The following is a 20,656-nucleotide window of genomic DNA, read 5'->3' on the forward strand; positions in this document are numbered from 1 at the left end:
GAAGCAACACATGCCGCCATCCAAGCAACATCTTTTTCCAGGGACGTCCCTGTTTATTTCAACAAGTCAAAGCCAAGCCACATTCTGCAACTGTTAAAACAGCGTGGCTTTGTAGTAAGAGTGCAGGTATTAGACTGGCCGACCTACAGTCCAGACCTGTCTCCCAATGAAAATGTGTAAAGCATTATGAAGCGCAAAATATGACAACGAAGACTCCAGATTATAGAGCAACTGAAACTGTTCATCAAGCAAGAATGGGAAATAATTCTTAGAAGAAGCTTAAACAATTAGTGTCCTCTGTTTTCACATGCTTTATGTGTGTGAGCGTTGTTAAAAGGAAATGTGTAACACAGCGGTCAACATGCCTTTGTCCTAGGTTTTTTGGAAAGTGTTGCAAGCATTAAATTCAAAATGATTGAATATTTGCAAAAAAAACAAAAAACTATTAGTTTGAACATATATCTTGTCTTTGTTGTATATTCAACTACATATAAGTTGAACAGGATTTGCAAATCATTGTGTATTCATTTTTTTTTTCTCTTAATGCAATGTTCCAACTTCATTGAAACTGGGGGTGTAGAAGCTGAAAGCAAAGTCAGGAATAGACAATTTTCTTGCTGTAAGACAGGCTCGAACATGAGCAGCACTGATGCATCTTGGACTAACGCCCAGACATCCACCCGTTATTCCACCCCCCTCCAACACACACAGTTGAGAATGAATCATTCTCATATCCATAATCTGGGCGGGAAAATCCTTATACAAGAAAGTTTGTCCTCCAACAACTTTCCAATGTATCAACAGCATTAAAATATATTTTGTGTGTCAGTTGACGGTTGCAAAATTACAGCATTTGTTTTTTACTTGCCCTGAAGTATCTGAAACTAAAATTAAAACAATCAGGCACCCAAAACAATTGTGAAAAAAAAAAAACTAAACATGTCTTCTATTTGGTCTGACATAGTTGCCGTCTTAGTCAGAGATAGGCATTCACAAGCCACAAAAACCTTGCTGGAATGAGAGCCTGAAGCTCAATTAGATGAAACCTAAAACAGATTCTAAGATCCTCCAACATACAGGATAAATACAGTTTTAGGGTTATGTAGTTGCTTAATTTGAAAATACTTCACAAATAACCAAAGAAATTGACAGCCTTCATAATGTCATCTGCATAGCTGTTTTTATTGCATGAATGAACTGATTAACAAGCAATGCAGCTAATAAAATGCAACACATACAATTCTCCAAAAAAACACAATCCAAAACAATACTGAATGTGAGCCACCATAAGGCAGAGGAATCTCAAGACAGCAGAGTATAAAAAGTCCACTGTCTTTCACTTTTGGATTGATGAGGAGACCTAACAGTTGCCAACCACCTTTAATCATGACTAGGATGTATATTTTATTTGTTGAAAAAAATGCAGTAATTCTGTAGTGAAAGCTGATAACCCTGTAATGACCCCCACATTTGCAAGAGACAGAAAAAATATGGCATGAGTTGAAAAAAAACAAACTATCAAACATTATGTCTCAGTGTGCTCCTTTTGCCTGGGAATTTGAGCTTAGCTCGTAATTCATTATGATTACATAAAAAGGGCACAGCCTTTTTATTTTCAGCTTAGTGTTTAGCTAAATTAGATCAAAGAATACTTATAAAGTGTAGCCAGCATTCAACACAGATGGCTCTACCCACTGTCAGTCAGAGGTTGACAGGCCTGACTGTTTAATGTTGCACAAAACTCCTTTACATGCATAAATGACTCATGCCACACTCACGCTACCACTGTCGCATTTTTTTTTTTTCCCCAAAATGCAAACCAATGTGAAAAACACAAATACAAATTGCATGATATGCACATTTTATGACAGTGCAATAAAAAGAAGAATCCCCCTCAGTACTGCACATCTAAAGAAACCTCAATACTGGAAATGTCTAATGAAGACATTGAATGTTCCTGTAATATATGTATGAGTAACCAGAAGTCACTGCCAGGACAATGAGTAATATAAGTGGCATATTTATATGACTGCCTATCAAAATGAAAGAAACTGAGATATGTCTAGGTTGTTTTTTTTTTACATCTTTGCAAATTCATTTTCTGTGAACTGATATTATTTTTGTATTATTTTGCTTGAAAGTAATAAAAAGGAATGACTGAATTCCCACCAATTTCACCATTGCACACTTAAAAAAACAAAAAAAAAACACATTTATTTTATTTTTTTCATGTTTGCAATCTGTCCACCTAGACTGCTCAGTTCTTAACACCACAATATATATTTTATGTTCTAGACACTAGTAACTGAGACATATTACAGTGATTTTGGCATTTGTGAATCTTAAGAATCTATGCAAGTGACAATCCATGAGGTGGTATAGGGGCGTCGACTTCAGCATTAATGCACAATCACTCTCACACTTCACCTACCAAAACATACAAACATTTTCAAATTAAATTACAAACAACTTTTGATTACTGATGAGACTACAATCTCTTAACTCTATATACACAGTGTATGAAGGACATAATTGATAGGTTCTTCCAACAAGATTATCCGTGAAGACTTTAAGGGTGTGGCTGCAGAAGCCTCTAATCAGGCCGGTTTCCTGCTGCAAGCACAGACACATAGAAACAAAAACAGAAAGCACAGAAAATAAGCTGTAATACTATTCTTTGGCTTGTGTCATCTACACAGTGTTATTAAATTTGAATGAATACAGCCAAGAGCATTCAGAAGCAACTTACCTCTTATTCATATCAGGTGATGAATTTTTCAGGGTCGGCGGCTTTGATGGTTTTGGGATTCACAAAGTACGCTTTGCCAATTTTCAACTGCAGAGTGCAAAGTTTGACAATCAGTTTGACCTATTTCACTGGTGCCATAACATGAATTACAACTTCAGTCTAAAAAGACAAGTAATGTACAGTGTCAACAAGTTGGAAGAGCCTCTAGGAGATTACAAGTGAGATAAACTGTTGTTTCTTCACCCTGTAACTTGCTTTACTTATCTGTTTGGGTTTTTGGTAATTTATGACATCTAACTTTTGCTAATAAGTGTCTCATGTAAATATAACTACATGCACTTGTGCAAAACTGTTGTGTAGAATGTGTTTCACTTTCTTCCAATCTGTTTAATTTCCCTAACTGCTTACACGTCTTCCTCATTGTACCCCCCCCCCATCCATTAGGACTTTTCTCATAAGTAACAGACAGTCTTGACAGCCTGTCTATCAGGATTCCAGTCTTATTGTTTATTGTTTCTGAAATGACCAAAGTCTTGGGTGTGGTAAAAGGTAGGAGAGAGTGACTCCATGAGTCAGGAGTAATAGAAAACATCCACCAATTTAAGAAGGGCCATCCCACAGTAAGGCATTGATCTTCAAAGATCCCAAGTAGGGGATGATAAATTGCTTGTACAAAAAGGTGTGTTGAGCCCGACTGTCAAACATTGCACGTGCAATGGATAACAGGTGCAAAAGAGGTGCAGACCACCATATTTAAATGAGTAAATTGCATGTGCTACTGGCTGGTTGCTACTGCCCTCAACGGAACTAGAGGAAAAGTGAACAAAAGCTGTGGTGGGAAGACATGCAGGGATTGTTTTGCTGCATCGTTATGAATGATCCAGTTGCTGATTTATTTTCCTCCTGTTCCATTCCACTTCTGCTCTTCTGTACTGTTACAGTCTGTTAACTTTTCTCATCACTATTAACAGCAGCAGGTTTGTCATCTCAGCCTCTGCCCTGATGAGATTATCTCTCCTCTCTGTTCATTTGCGCAGGGCCCCTCTGAGTGGGTAATTGCACATTCTGAAGGCTGAGTTTGAAGTTGTTCTGCGAGCAGGTACTTTATGTTTGTGGTCCAGACCCAGTGGGGCAATGACTACATTCTGCTTCACCTTTAATCAGAATGATGCATTACAGGCCATTGCGCAGGAGGGCGTAATCTGCCTTATAATGTTGTCACTTCGTTCCTATTAATTATATCGAAAATCTCAAAGCACAGTGGGTTCTTTATATGATGTGCAATTTTAGTCCACAGTGCACTAACAGGTGCTTCTCTGGTGAATGATTACTTATATGTGCACCTCTGCATGATCAGGTTGGTGGTTCAGCAGCAGATGATCTCACTAACAGCAATGGTGTGCTGAAATGATCCAGATGCAAGAAAAAAAAAACAACAGTGTAGCAAGGAGATTTATCATAGGAGAATTGTCATGGCTTATGTTTGTGATTGGGTCCAAATCACACCTTAGATAATCCTACATAGAATCTTCTATTCCCATCTTATTTTATTATTTTTTATTTTTGACCGTGCAAATCTGTTGACACATGTACAGAAGATTTTCTCTCCCTGGCATCTGTCATTCTACCTATTCCTCCTTCTGGCCAAAGTGACAGCAGACATTTCTGCATCCCAGTTAGTACCTGCATTTCATACGTGCTAAATCTAGACACAAAAAACGGCACCCGCAATCCGTTTCAGGTTTGATAAATCACATTGCGGGTGGTAAAGGATTACATTTGCATATATTTTACCTTTTTTGTGATGCTGTGCAAAAACTTATCTGACCACAAGTTGTATAGCAGCTTTGATGCTGCTGTAGTTGCTTTGTCTTCAGGCCTATGATGAGCAAAGAAAATTAATAGTTGGGAAGAGCCAAGTGACATTTTACCAATACTGCAAAAGAGATGAAAACAAACTCACTCTTTCTTACTCATGTCAATTAGTCTGAAAACCAGGTCTTTAGTGATGGCTTTCTTGCTGCTCTCATGCTCTACCAGCAACAGTCTATGTATTGTGGTAGATGCAGTTGCAATATTTTCATCATAGCCTTTATCATTCCATGTGTCAGAAAAAAGCACTTTTGAAAGTTGAGGCAAGGTTTGCCTTGCTGAAGAGAAGAGAAAAAAAAATGAAACATCATTTGGCATAATAAATCAAATGTATGATAAGTACAGTCAATGTATGCCCCATCAATATACAGGTGCATCTTATGCCAATTATTCAGTTTTAAAGGTGAAGTTCATACTGTATATTATATAGATCCACTACACAGAGTGATATACAGTATGTCAAGTATTATTTTAGATAACTTTGATGATCATGATTTACTGCTAATGAAAGACCAAATTTCAGTAACTTAGACAATTGGAATATTATGTAAAACCAAAAGAAAATTATGAATGCAGATTGCAGGGTTTCAATTTCAATGTGGTACCCCACCACAAACAAAAAAGCCAGTTATGTGTTCTCCATCTTGGAGACTGGACTGGAGGTGTAATGCATTTTTCTTTACAACTTCCCCATACATCAATTAGGCTGAATAAAATAAATTATCCACTGCTTTTCAGGGCAAGGTTGCTTTATCAATACACTTCAGCTCATCTGTGTTGGTGGGTCTGGTGGTCCTCATCTTCATCTTGATAACACTAGATTCTTCGCAGGGTTCAGATCAGGCAAGTTTGTTGGCCAGTCAAGCCCAGTATCACCAGGGTCATTGAAGCAGGTATCAATTCTTTTTGAAGTGTGGACTGGTGTCAAGCCCTGCTGGAAAATAAAATCACCATCTCTGATAAAACACAGTGAGCCAATGGCAGCAGATGACATGACTCCCCAAACCATCGCTGACTGAAAACTTCACACTGGACCTCTTGCAACTTGGATTCTGTGTCTTTCCACTCTTCTTCCAGACTCTTCATCTTCATCTGAGAAGAGGACTTTTGACTACAGTCCAGTTGATTTACTTCTTAGCTAAGGTAAAACAAAACTGATGTTATCTCTGGATCAAGAGGGGCTTGACACATGGAATGTGACAGTCGTAGCCCATCTACTGAACATGTCTCTGTGTGGTGGCTCTTGAAGCACTGACTCCAGCTGGAACTCATTCCTTGTGAATCTCCCCCAAACCTTTGACTGGGATGTGCTTCACAATCCTCTCAATACTGTGGTTATCCTTGTGACTTTTGCATCTTTTAACCACACCTCCTTCTATCCACTCAACTTTCCATTTATATGGTTGAAGACAATTCTAAAAACAGAGACTGAAAGACTGATGTAGAAATTTTTTTTTACAATACACATACTTCTTAGTAAGGGTTGCACGATATAACATCATTACAATATCAGTGTGTCTACATTAGGAGATACTGCAACGAACTGACTGTAATGCAGTATTTGTTGGTTGTTAGTTGATTGAAAATTATTTTTTATTGGTCCTATTGTAATATTCTAAATTTATTTTGGGTTTTTATTAGGTGTACGCCATAATCATCACAATTACTGGAGAAAATTAATTAAATAAAAAACTTTTGTTTATAATGAATCTATCCTGTCTAGCTTTCACATCTTGAGTCAAATTACTGAAATAGGTGTTTTTCTTTCAATTATATTTGAATTTATTCAGATGCTCCTGTATAACAACAAATCACTCCAGTTCATCCTTGTTGAAACTAAAGGTTGCTTCTTACCCATCTTTAACTGCAAACTGGATTTGCGAGCCATGTTATCCAGAAGAGAAAGAGCACCCTTTTGAACAGCAATGTTATGTGATCTCATCAGAGAGGGCAAGCCAACCTGAAATTTAAACTTCTCAAACAAATCCTCACTGATAGTTGCATGCTCCTGAAACACATGACAAAGAAGGGATTTCAGCTCTATGTACCACTTAACTGAAGTTATCCACATTTATACCACTTGTGCAGTGAGATACATCAAGCTTTGTATTGATTTAGTTTCTAACATTTCTTAATATTACCATTACCTTGTTGGCAGTGAGGTTCTGCAAGGCTCCGCAGCAGGCCTCCAATATGGTGTCATTTTTGGACAATGTCATCAGTTCCAAGTAGGCATCTATGGCTTTTTGATCACACAACCACTCCACCCCCTTACTGCCTTCTTTCACTCCTTTAGGCTCGCTCGAATAAATCTGAACAGAGAAAACAGCTTAGGCCTAAAACTGTGACCTAAAATGCGGTGATCATGATTTGGTCAAAGTTTATGGTTAACACCCACCTTGTTTTCAGCTTTACTGCTTCTGGGGCTGAAGCATCCGACCGTGGGGCTTTTCTTGCTCTCAGATTGACGCGATCTTGAACTGACATATTTGTCTGACATTTCCGGACACTCTTGCCATATTTGGAAGGTCAAGTTTTGGAGGATACACACACAGTTCTCCACAGACTAAAGGGTGAAAAGAGAAATAACCACATATCTTACGTGAAAAAAGGCTTAAAGTCTTTTTTAGCTGTTGGTTGAACCATGAAGTAACAGATCTGTTTCAAAAATTTTTTTAAAAGGCTATAAGGGGTCCCTTAACCAAGATTAAAAAAGAAATTACACAAATTTAAAAAAAAGGATTTTACACAATAATAATGAAGTTTGATAAACACTCCAACTGAGCAGGTACAGTTAAGCCCACAATTATTCATACCCCAAGCAGATTTAGATTTAAAGCAATCTTTGAGTTTACCAATAAGTTTCTTCTGACTGGGAGTAATATTAATGCTCCAGAGTGGCCCAACCAGAGTCCCGAATCAGATAGAGAATCAGTGAAGGGAGCTAACATTTAGGGTTATGGCAAGGAGCCCTTCCAACCTAAAAGACTGGGATCACATCACAAAAGATAAATCATCATACCCATGGAAACATGCAAAAAGCTGGTCAGCAATTTGATTTCCATGTTGACTATTAAGAAGGTTCTGAGAAATCTTCTACACACCATTTATTTATTAAAATGTTAAATAAAAACAGATACACTATTTAATTACATCTTAATCCACCAGGGGTAAAGATAATTGTGGGCCTAACTGTATGGAAAAAAGGCCTCCAATTTTAATTTTCTTATAAATGCATGTCTTTAGACATGTGTGACCATGATGATCTACATACCAGCAGTTCTTTCCCAGGAGCATGTCCATATATTTATTTTTCCTAGTATGAGTGATTGCAAATAAAATACATAAGATGAAGACCGAACACATTCTGTGTAAAACTTGTGAAGCATGTTCTGCAGAAATTAGGAGAGAAGTGGGAGGTGTCTTAAGAAGTGACTCATCTGAATTCAGTGGAAAAGAAAAATGGATCCAGAAAAAACAATATGTAGTTTGATGAACAGATAAACTACATTTGATTCTAAGTCAAGTGAATGGATAAAAAATAACAATTGCTTGGCTAACTGAATAGCTTTCCCGCTGCAAAAATCACACATTTACACAATTATTAAATAGGTTGCTGAATTGGGCTGCACGGTGGCGCAGTTGATAGCACTGTTGCCTTGCAGCAAGAAGGTCCTGGGTGCAATTCCCGGCCGGGGGTCTTTCTGCATAGAGTCTGCATGCTCTCCCCGTGCATGCATAGGTTCTCACCGGGTACTCCGGCTTCCTCCCACAGTCCAAAGACATGCCTGTTAGGTTAATTGTTCTCTCTAAATTGCCCTTAGGTGTATGAATGAGTGTGTGCATGGTTGTTTATGTGTTGCCCTGTGATGGACTGGCGACCTGTCCAGGGTGTGCTCCGCCTCTCGCCCATAAACTGCTGGAAATAGGCACCAGCTCCCCCGCGACCCACTATAGAATAAGCAGTAGAAAATGACTGACTGACTGAGGTTGCTGAATAATTTTTTCTAACTGATTGGCTACGTTCGTTCTATTGGCTAATTTTACCGACACTGACAATCAGAGTGGAATGGAAGGACAAATACTTGTGATGAACTGTGTGTTCGTTTAAGCTTACCATGTCATCTGGTTTGTCCTCTGCCACACAAGACAGAACATATTTCATTAGGGAGTTGATCAGTTGGTCGCACTCCCTCATTTCTTGCCTGTCCTTCTGCTTGCCGGAGCTCAGGTTCCTACATGTACATCATAAATATTTGCTCAATACAAGGTTTCATTTAATTGCTCCAAACAGATTGTTAGAAAATGTGATAACACACTGCCAGGTCAAACTAATTTTAATGTCAAAGATAACCAGAGTAAATACAAAAGTCAGCTTTTCAATGATTTAATTTATTAGGGTGGAGAAGCTATACAACCCAACCTACCAAATATAGAAAACAGCTGTGAACCTTCTCAATAAGTAGCCAGCCAACCACATTTATTTTTGGAGTGATTTAAGGACTCATCCAGAAGGTCATAAATAAACCATGAACAACATATACACCACAGCATGCCTCACCTGTCTTTACTTTACAAATGTCTATCTTACATTAACCAAAAGGTTTCTTTATGATTCCCAAGACTTGGGAGAAAATATGAGGTAGACTGACTAGACAAAAGTTGTCTAAAAAGTGTGCATTCCAATATGTTTGGTGTGTAACTAACAGCATTTCATAAAAAGAACATCATGACAACAGTTAAAAATGGTTGTGGCAGTGTGATAGTTTGGGACAGCTTTAGGCCTGAACAACTTGCCGAAACTAATGGAACCATAAATTCTGCTGGAAGGGAACGTCATCAGTTTGTGACTTTAAGCTCAAAAAACCTCATGTGACTAATTTAAAACGAAGTTATTTACAGCAATGTAACAGACTCATTGCCAGTTACTGCAGTCTTTGCTGTCAAGAGAGGCACAATCAGTTTATAGGTTTAAGAGGCAACTAATTTTCCACATAAGGCCAGGTTGGTTTCAATTCCTTTTTCCCCTGATAAATGAAATGATCATTTAAGTGTAACAAAAGTAAAAACAGAATAAATCCAAAAGAGTGCAAATACATTTCAGGAAATATATTTACCTCAGGCAGCCAGTGGCATGATGGAAAACAGTTGGATCTACATGGTTGTCGTCACCATTTTCTGACCAGGTAGTAAATGGCACCACCACATTCTTAGTCAAAAAAGGAAGTGCTGTTTGCATTAGTTCTTGCTTCAAATCATCAGCCGAAGACAGGTTCCAGAGAAGGCCTTAAATAAATAAATCATACTGTTAAATGCACCTTTATTTTTACACGTTATCCGCTACCAAAGCACTTTACTTAATCCCACATTTCTCTCTATTCTCCTAATGTTTCTTTTTATGGGGAAACTTCATCATAATTTTAACACATTTTAACTGTTAAGAGTAAATGAAATACATGTCAAAGAAAAAACCCAGATATCAGTGAGTATTTTTGTATCTTTAAATAAAAAAAAAATACAGCATTCTGAGCAGAACTGCACTATATATTAATGTGCTTGGATCATCATAAAGGACTGCTGGGATGCAATACTTGGTGAGCTGTATTTTTATGCCCACACCTCATATACATCTTATTGACTAGGATGCTAAGAATTACTGTGAGTGGTGAAAAATAAAGAGCAAAGTAAATTAGTGGCAAACCATATCATCATCTGAATATTCAACAGTATTGTGATGTCATGTTTTCTCAATACTGCACAGGCTCAATCTTTGAGATTCTATTACAATCAAGTGTCATACCAGTTAGTTGTTTCTTTGTCTCAGTACACTCCGTGTTCTTCAGTAGATTCAGGACCTTAGCTATACCACCACACTCATGAACCTTCTTCTTGTTGTGAATGTTCTTGAAGACGAGATTCCTCAGGGCCCCAGAAGCAGCCTGGGTTACCGATGGGTTTTCGCTTTCCAGGATCTTCACCAGACGTGGAATTCCCTGAAGCTTTAATACCTGCAACACACAATTGTAGATGTCAGTGACTTATATACATCCTTTAAATGTGACCAGAAACGTATAAATATATATAATGGATGATTTTCTGAAAGTAAATTTCTACAGCATTCACACTCTTTTAAACAACAGTAGAATGATTATTATCCCAAGATTTTATGTTGCTGCCATCTCTGAGAAAGTAATGCATTTCAGTTAGAGAAAATTAATTTACTGTTTCCCAATTCACATAAAGCTTTGTTGTTGTTGGGAGAAAACTGGAAAATTATTGAAATTATCATGCTTCAGTAATTTCTAAATAAGCATCAACAAACTGACATTACAATAAATGAGAGTGCCTTGCAAAAGTACTTATACTCCTTGAACTACTTCACATTCTATCATGTTACAACCAAATACTTCAAAGTATTTTGTAACATTTAATGTGATAGACAAACATGAAGTTTGTGCAGAACTACGAAGTAGAAGGAAAAAGATAGATGGGTTTATTATGGTTAAAAACCTGAAAAGTGTGGCATGTTTTTGTATGCAGCCCCCAAGTCAATATATCGTAGCACCACCTTTTGCCATTTATTTTTCAGGGTCTGTACCAGCTCTAAACTGAAATGTTTCCTCATTCTTCTTTGTAAAACAACTGAACATCAACTGTGAAGTCATCATAAAAATTAACAATTAGATTTAGGAGTAGATTTAGGAGTAAATTGGATGGATGGATGGATGGATGGATATGGATGGATATGGATGGATGGATGGATGGATGGGTGGGTGTGGATGGATGGGTGGGTGGGTGTATGGATAGAAGATGCAACTCTGGCTCTCTTGGCCATTGCCTGGCCAGTCAGTTTAGGTGGGCGTTCATGTCTTTTTATGATCGAGGTTGTACTGTATTCTCTTCACGTTCCATTGGACACAGGTTATTTTGGTCTGTCATATAAAATCCTAATACATTTTTGTTTGTTGCTATATGACAAAAAGAGAAAATGTTCAAGGGATATGAATACTTTTGCAAGGCACTGTACAAACATGAAGGGCAGCCATGAGGGGTGGTTTCTTTCCTCTCGACAGGAGGGAGAAAGGGTCTTTACAGGTCTACAATAAAGCTTAATAAAACCCATCACAAACCCAGCACCAAGCGCTGTACTGTGTGCAACTGCTCCTGGTAACAGGATGCATGTGGTATACCAACCTCCTTTTTAGCAGACTCATTATTGTAGCAAATGTGCTGGATGTAGCTGGCACCACATTGCTGGGAGTTCTCATCAAGCTCTGACAGAAGCTCAACTGCCTTAGGCATGGTGATTTCTGACATGCTCACTGCAGAGTTCCCCCTATCAGAACAGGCATGGGAATTAAAGAGAGTTCAGGTGTTCAGAATTCACAGGAAAATGTTTTTGATGCATATCAAAGGATAACGAGTCAAAGCTGAAGGCAAAGAGAAACGGGAACTCACATTGATGTCTGCTCTATTTTGGATGTCCTGACGCTGTCCAACTTGCCATCGGTTTGAGAGTGGCCAGAAGGTGACTGGACATTGCGCAACTGGCTCTCAAACAATGTCAAGCCATTAATCATTGAACGGGACTCTCTAACACCTTGTGTGTGGAGAGTGTTTTGTCTTGAAATGGCCTGCCCCTTGACTTTCTAAAAAGCAATAGCAGTGTACGACATTATTTAGGTATTATTTTAAAATATGGCAAAAAGTCTAAAACAAAAACTAATCACCATGCTAGGTGCTGGAGAAAAATTAGGAACAGGAACAAAACCAGGGTCACTGCGACTGGGTTTCAGCCCATTGGGACTTTGTGACCAGGCGGAGGTGCTGACTTGCGGTTCCACGTTGGAGCTGAAATATCTTCCTCTTGTAATTTTAGTAGTTAGATTTCGACTCTTCTAAATATTTACATAAAGTGGAAAGCAGAAGAGAGATGTTACTGGTTTTGGTCCCATGAATGTGAAATTAGACAAAAGAATTCAACTGGACTCCATGGGGCTGAGGACTGTAAAAAAAAAAACTAGTAGTTATTATGGATTCAGACCTGCTTTTCAAAAACAACCACATTACGTCTATTCATGAAACAGCCTAATAACACATTAAAAACATTGCCAGAATAAGGGGTTCCTATAAAAACAGGACACAAAAAACATGTGATGCAATTTTAGAAGGTTAGATCAGAGGACTGACCAACGTCAGGATAATAGATCCTATTGCAGCAGTTTATATATCACCACCTGGCTCTTGGTTTGTAAAATAGTAGGATTTAAAGTCTTGTTGATGGTCTGGTAAGGTCTTGGGCCCAAACACATTTCAGTGTTGCTGGTCAGATATGAACCATGTAGACCCCTCAGGTCATCACAGTTCTCCTCACTCTCGTTTCCCAGTATAAGAACTATTCTCTTCAGAATATTTTTTCTTAATGGAGAGAAAATATTACACATTAATATATTTATTTCCAAACAAATCATATAAAATAAATGTTATAAAAGCATTTTTTAAAATAATCTATTCTCTTTAAGCCAAGAATGTTCTGAGTATCTACGAACTTTTAATTAGTGTTCTATGACTTCCGTTTCCCTGCTGTATAAATATGACTCAGAGACCTATTACTCTTAGACTCTCCTCAAAATGGAAAAGACAAGAGAACATGCCATTACAGTAAGACTGATGTCTGTTGACCTCCGTAAGTCAGAAAATGGATACAGGAAAATATCCATTTACCTAATCATGCTCACGTCTCCAATCAGACCACTAATTCAAACGTTTTAAGCAACTAAGTGTCCATTTTGACTAGCGGAGCCTCAACGTTTAATGAAGAAGACAACGAAAGGAGATTTCAGGTGGATTTATTGTCGAACTCCAGGTTATGTTTACACCAACGCCATCCCAAACTGAAAGCAACTAGCTGCCTTTTATAACCAGTATACCCTGAGTGATTTGCAGGAAGAAAACATAAAAGGGAATAATGAGAAAACAAGAAATAATATTTACACAAAACTGATACCAAAAAAAAATAAATGGTACCCAATACAAATCAGGGCAGCTGTGGTTACAATGTAGTCTACCACTGTCAGTGTGTGATTGTGTGTATGGATGGGTGGATGACTGACTGTAGTGTGAAGCGCTTTGGGGTCTCTGGGGACTTAATAAAGCGCTATACAAGTGCAGGCCATTTGCAATTTTTTACCCTTTTTAATCTTTCAGTATGGTAACTGTTCAATAGGACTAAATCAATTCAAATGGTTCCCCAGAAAGAGAAAAGAAAAAAATCAACCTTCTTCATTGCTATCTCAGTCCCCAGACCTAAAGATCCTATAGAAAACCTGTGTGCTGAGGTGAATAACAAAATGCATAAGAATGACCAAGATGTACAAAGATGTACCACATGGAATGGTCAATGATCCCTTTCTTTATAAGCTCCATCCTTATGAAAATATTAACAGGAGGTGAACATGACTTTATATAAAGATTTCTCATATTCGGGAATGTTTTTCTCCACTAAATAAATGAACTGAAATTAATGCAAAGTATAGTTTCTTTCATATTGAGTTTCTTTCTAAGCATCAGGTTAGGCTGACACAACAGAATAAAGTTAATAACAAAATATGAAACAAAAACCAAGGAAGCAGACAAGTACAAGAGATGCATACTATAGGACAGGCATCACCAAATGGCGGACCTCGGGCCGAATCCGGACTGAGCGATGGTTCTATTTGGACCTGTGCCCAATCTGATCATTCTAATGGAGCATTTCTTCCAACAGTAATGGCGATAGATGGCTTAAGTCCAAAGCCAAGCAGAGACGGTGTGTTTTGGCCGTCACCTCTATTCCAGGTATTATGGAAATAGCGTCACTCAGTTGACACAAAAAGACAAAAGCTGGACTTCCTTTTGTACTGTTGACTAGGAGGAAATTTTAGTAACCAAACCTCAGTGAGTTTTAATTGAATAGCCCTGCTAATAGGACAACTTGTTTGTACGGAGCCTGCAAGGGGACATGGGGGAATTTTTTTCTTTGCGTCCCCATGCTATACTTTTCACGTTCGCTCACAATACTTTTCGCGTTCGCTCGCAAAAGTTGTAAATCACCTTGAGAAAGCTGTACATTTTGGAACAGCACCACACATGACAAACGGCTCACAAAACAAACAGCACACATATGGCATTGGTACCGCAACCCTGTTTGTCATATGCAGGTTAACACACAGTCAATAATGCAATGAAATGCTTGGGATAAGAAGAACCATTCAACTCACTATAAAAATAAAAGCACTAATGGCTTGCAATAAAAAGGTACACATCGTGCAGCAGCAATAAGATAATAAAGGCGACGCAAAAGAAACAAAATTCCCCCATGTCCCCTCACTGGCTCTGTATGTTTGAGACGGTTAAAGACAAAGGTTTAGAATTTAAAAAGGGAACAGTTTCAACTCATCTTTAATGTCTTAATGGGATAAAACTAAAATAAATTAGCTTTTTTTTTTTGGGCCAAAAAAGATTTACGCAGACGCACACAAAATGTGTGTGTTTCGCAGTAAAACCGACTAAATCAATTAGGCATATTACACAAAAATGTAAGGTTTGGCAGGGACAACGTTTCCAGTTAAACTTGACACAAAAAAGACCACTGAAGAAAGAAGGGACATTCTCATTGCACAAACATAATTAATCAAATCTTCCATCAATGCCTGCAGCTGACATCTTGACACTGTTAATTTATCAGGAAGCAGAACTAGGTGAAAGCTGAAGCAAGAAGCAGGCACAGTTGATTCCTTTGTGTTTTAAACCAAACAGGGGGCGGAAAAACCACAAATGGATCAGCCATCCAACTTGGCAGAATTGTTGAGATGTGTTAACAGCATACCTTGAGTGTTTACTTTCACTGTACTAAATGCTCCCTTTCCGTTTCTGACTGAAACAGCACCAACTTTCCTTACAACAGAGGATGGACAAAAATCTGGAAAAATAAATGTAAGATAATAAATAAAAACAACTATTCCATGCTTTTTGTAAAAACTCAAAATTTGGCATAGTTTGTCATTTAATTTTTTGACACTAATTATTCTGCAAAGCTGTGTTCCAGTGCTCCAGTCTACAGATACAGACAATGGTCTTACGTGGGTTGAAGCAGAAACATAAAGCAGGATCCACTGACTTGAAATTGTAACTGCCAGAATGAGAATTTGTGGTTAATGCAATAAAGTGAAGCAACACAGCAGTGGCGTAAATTCAAGGTTTTGATTAAGCCAGTTTAGCGGCCTGTAAAGACGCCTCCTCTTAGATTTGTGTTTCTCAGCTTCGGGCAAGATTTCAAATTAGATAAACTGTCATATTTTGCATAAAACTCAATTCCAAAGCAAATGAAAATTTAAAACGTATGCTGTCATCAAATTATCTCAAATGTACATTGACATTCATATTTATAAACTGCCATCTAACAGGGGCTGTGGCTTCTAAAATATCAGGAAACTACAGAGATTACAAGATAAATGCCGATTATCTTTCTAGCTCGATTAGTTCCTGAAGGCAACACTGCAGCTGAACAAACAAGACAGTTTAACTAATGTGAAATCTTAATTACATGGTTTGTTTTTTTAAACCAGTAATGAGGGTATACATTTTTGTGATATGATAAATCATCAATGATGGTGATTTACTGAAGCAAATGATCATCCTTCCTTGGATCTCATGGAATAAGTCACATAAAGTCCCACATGTTGTCTCGTATAGCGGAATATATTCAGCTGTGATTCTATAAAAAAAAATGTATCTGCTGTGCATCGTTACAGATCAACAAAATGTGATAAATATATCTCAAGATGTGTTGATAATGAGCCTTCATCAGAATAGGCAACACCAACATCTTCCCTAGAAATGCCTCACTTATGTGTAAGCAGGTCAGGTCAGACCAAATCACCATAAATACTAGCCCACACCCAAACATAAGCAGACACATAAACACACAGCTGCAGCCAACATCACTCGTCTTCGGATTACGGTAAAGTTCAGTTTAGCACACGCCTATCACATGCTGAGTTTTACAACGGAGTAGAGAGAGATTTTAGAAAAATATATATATTTGTTTTACAAAACTGTTTATAAAAGCAGACATGCACACAAAAAATCTTGCAGCTACAGCATTCAAATAATCTTCCATCCTGTTGTCTTCCAGTTATCCGAGACAAGGGAAACTCAGACATGCCTCTCCACAACGACACACTCCAGCTCATACTGGGTGGACCCCAAAGTGTTACCTGGCCAGAAGAGATATAGAGTATACTGTCCCTCCAGCATGTTCTTGGTCTGCTCCAGGGCCTCTTCCCAGGGTGACATGCCTGGAAAACCTCTAAAGAGAGGCACCTTGGAGGCATCCCGATCAGATGCTCGAAACACCTCAGCTGACTCTGTTCGATGCACAGGCGCAACGGTGGTACTCTGAGCTCGCTCTGTATGATGAAGCTCCTCACTGTATCTTTAAGGCAGAGTTTGGCCACCTTATGGAGGAAGCTCATTTCAGCCACTTTTTTTTAAATCTTATTATTATTATGGTCATGGTCAATGTCTCATGGCCATAGGTAAAGGTCTGAATGGAGACCTTCTTCTAGGTGAGAACTGTGGCCTGAGCTGACTTGCCTGAGCCGAGATCACATATTGGGCTCTTAAAGTTTCCCTTCTCAGAACATTTTTATTCAATATCTAATTGCTTCTCCAAACTACGACTAGGGAACAATACAACCTCTCCTACCAGGTACATATTGATGATACTAAACTGCTTATGTGGAAGTATGTCTACAATACCAATGATTGGATGGACCAGGATGTCCTTCAAAAGAGAGAAGTAATTGTTTATGGCCACAAAAGAAGTCAGGGCAGCAGATCAGCACTCAACCAGACTTAGTTATCTATATATAAATGACGCTACAAAGATTAACTTGCTTTTTGTAGCAATATAAATTGGTGATCAATTAAGAATACCTTAATGTCAACCCAGAATGTTAGATATTGGTTTCTTAGCAACACATTTCGAAAATCAGTCTCACTAATAATTTCTACTACTGATTTCTGTTGATGGCAACATATTTTCTGTGTGAAAATATTTAAAAAGCCTCAAGTTAAAAAAATATGCAGTTGCTTGTTAATCTTTAGGCTTTCTTCAATACAACCAATTAGATTAGTTAGTTGTAATTTCAGTCTAGCTCATCAGTCCAAGTCAGCTTTTACTGGAATGTGACAGCTGTTGGTAAAACCTTTCCTCCCACCTGAGCACTATGAAAATAGTCTCTCCACAGCTATAGAGTGCTCTGTCATTACCTCTGATTTACCATCAACCATTAGAGTTTTATTGTTTGTCCAATGCCATTGCTTAGCCTCTCTGCTAACTGGGTTGATTTGTAATTTGATGAGAAGCATTTGGAAATATAGTCGGCAGTTAAGTGGAAAAAATACCGAGGCATGAAAAACAGGCAACTAACGTGATGCTAAACACCTGACAAATCGATAGGGTTTTAGTCTTTGTCATTCTGCATGATAAAGCAAGACATATGAAATATATGACAAACACATTTAGTATTGAGAATAAGAATCAGATTAACCAAATATTCAACAGAATTGCTAAAACTTTGCCACTGTAACAAGATCTGTAATCGTTTTTGTTATTGTAGAATCTGTGAAAGGGACAGAAGTCTGTGCTCTGATTACCGACACATGATGCTGATACAGAGAGAGAAACAATTACCGCTCTGTTGCCCGCTGACATGGTAGAGTTGGAACGCCTGTAGGTGCTAGCTCCCTTGAACTTGGATGTTCCAAACTCAGAAGTTTTGAAAGTCTGTGCAGGAGGGCCTGTTGAAATAAAAAAAAAGAGAAACAAAAACCACCAAAGAATTATGACTGCTTTAAAAAAAATACATATAGACATGTTTATGCATAATTATTCAGACTACACACCCTAGATTTAACTTATTTCAGCAGTGTGCTATTTCTCAAACTAGAAAGAAAGACAGACATGAAATCATGTCACAATTAAGAGGCCAAGTGTTGTAATTAGGGCGTTAAGAGACAGTCATTGTGTCTTATCCCTGTAATTGTTTGGCTCACACGGTCATTCATCAGGACCAAGGACTCATGCCTGTTCCGTACCAAGTGACAAGACGTCTGCTCGAATAACAGTTTCTTTATCTCAGCAACAAGACAGACACAAATCGTTCAGATTGAGATTAAAGGTCCACATTGCAAAATATGCCTATAGAATATGAGCAGTGAAATACATTTTTTCATGAAATATTGCTGACCTATCATTGTTGTGGATGATTTAAAAGAAAACTATTTTAGTGGTAGAAAAAATGCTGTACACTGAAAATAATAAAGCAAAGCAGAGGCAATAATGCAATTCATAGACATTTGACTAAAACAGAGTAAACACTGCTTGCACAGACACACTGTTTCGTTTTCGGTTACAAATAAGCACCAAGTGGTTTTCCTCCACCTACAAACACACGCCTAAACATAAAGCAGGTCTCTTAAGGGCACAAGGAAAAATATTTATTTCCCCAGTCTGACATACTGACGCTTATGTGGTAGAAGAGTTCCGATTCAGAGACAAATGTCTAATATGTTTGTTCCTACATCATCATTTTGGACCCATTTTGCCTAAATATTACTATCTATTTACTCAAACTGCATAGAGCTCTAAATTGTGGTTTGTGGAAAAATATTAAATCTAAAAGCAGCCCTGCGTGCAGCTCAAACATTTTTTGACAGGAAACATGAAATCGAGGAAATTACTGCAGCAGAAGCAACTTTAATACTTGTCTAGTAAATGGTTATTACAGGAATAAACCGATGGGATCTAATTTGACATAACATGAAAATGTGTTTACCCTTTGTGGCACGCATGCAAATGTTGACATTTGTGTGCATGCTCAAAGTGGCAGTAAAGCACTAAAACTGCAGGTTTGTATTTAAACAAAAACAGGCTGCACAAGAATCTTTTGTCAGATTCTTTCTCATGTTATGAATATATGCAGAAGACAAATAGAAACCCTGCAACTGTCTAACATACTGTTTTCGGTTAGATTCTACAAATATATCTGACAGAAGTCTTGAAAGAAAACAGTTTTCGTACTTGTGGGACTTGTCGTGCCGTTCTTGTTGTATTTGGACCTGCCCCTCTTTATGCTGTGGACCTGGTTCAGCACACGCTGGTGTCCCGTGCACAGGCTCCTGTCGGACGGCATCGCGAGCGACGTGTCCTCCGCGCCCCCGATGTCCGTGGCCGAACGCATCGGATCCGGTGCCATCATCTTCCTAAACTCGGGTCCGTGACCTGGAGCGGGGGTCAAAGGAGTTCTTCTAACGAGAGCGGGGCCCACGGAGAAGAGGCGCAGCAACAACGGGTGCAGCGGATGTGCCAAGAGCGCACATTTGGCAAATGTTCCCAGAGCAGTGAGCAGGAGTTGTGGACTCCACCCAACGGGGACCGCGCCCCTTTGAGGACGGAGGAGATTTCACATGCAGGTGTGGGGATGAAGGGTGGAGTCGAGGGCCCGAGGAAAGACGCGTTTAGCTTGAACGCACATTTAAATACTTAGTTATGTCATAAATATTGGGACCGTTGCAGCTCTGCAGAATGTGTGTGTCTTAACTTGCAAAATGTTGCAGCTGCAAAGTCAACTGAGGACAAGAGGCTGAAAGTGCTTTGTCTTGTAGCTGAGCATGAATACACACTTTATTCAAATAGCCTCTAACTACTCTGTGTACTTTTTCTATTCAGTGAAATAGTCTAAAACAAACTTAACTGAAAACACCCCTGCAACCCTGCATTGAGAAGTGGGTACAGAAAATGTATGAATGGAAAGCAACATTATATGACTTTTAATTTTAACCTCACGCCTCAGAAAGAGGGAAAGTCATTTAAACAACCAGTCAATAATTATTTTACTTAGCTATGTACATCTAATTTTTTTTTTCTAACTATAATTTGTTACAAAAGTAGATGCATTCTTTTACTGTGTGCATATCTATCCTGTTCTT

General features: G+C 38.4%; 1 protein-coding gene across 1 annotated transcript; it reads right to left on the reverse strand.

The window, feature by feature from the left end:
* Positions 1-1,163: 1,163 nt before the first annotated feature.
* On the reverse strand, positions 1,164-20,281 carry LOC124865539 (plakophilin-1). Its single transcript, XM_047360715.1, has 15 exons — positions 19,749-20,281; positions 18,360-18,466; positions 12,352-12,519; positions 12,080-12,270; positions 11,816-11,957; positions 10,422-10,629; positions 9,739-9,907; positions 8,739-8,856; positions 7,020-7,187; positions 6,769-6,933; positions 6,476-6,629; positions 4,713-4,899; positions 4,544-4,628; positions 2,750-2,836; positions 1,164-2,613 (listed from the first exon to the last, which is right to left on the reverse strand). The coding sequence occupies exons 1-14, from the start codon at positions 19,924-19,926 to the stop codon at positions 2,762-2,764; spliced, it is 2,115 nt and encodes a 704-aa protein (XP_047216671.1). The 5' UTR covers positions 19,927-20,281; the 3' UTR covers positions 1,164-2,613; positions 2,750-2,761.
* Positions 20,282-20,656: the final 375 nt, after the last annotated feature.

Source organism: Girardinichthys multiradiatus, chromosome 1, assembly GCF_021462225.1.
Source record: "Girardinichthys multiradiatus isolate DD_20200921_A chromosome 1, DD_fGirMul_XY1, whole genome shotgun sequence".
Taxonomy (NCBI): Eukaryota; Metazoa; Chordata; class Actinopteri; order Cyprinodontiformes; family Goodeidae; genus Girardinichthys; species Girardinichthys multiradiatus.

What these genes read in the sequence shown, in the direction of transcription:
- LOC124865539 (XM_047360715.1), bottom strand. Translation starts at nt 19,926, where the DNA reads ATGATGGCACCGGATCCGATGCGTTCGGCCACGGACATCGGGGGCGCG. An exon ending in CGGCACGACAAGTCCCACAA is followed by an intron (nt 18,467 to 19,748) that starts GTACGAAAACTG and finishes TTATTTCAACAG; the next exon opens with GCCCTCCTGCACAGACTTTC. An exon ending in AGAACCTCACTGCCAACAAG is followed by an intron (nt 6,630 to 6,768) that starts GTAATGGTAATA and finishes CATGTGTTTCAG; the next exon opens with GAGCATGCAACTATCAGTGA.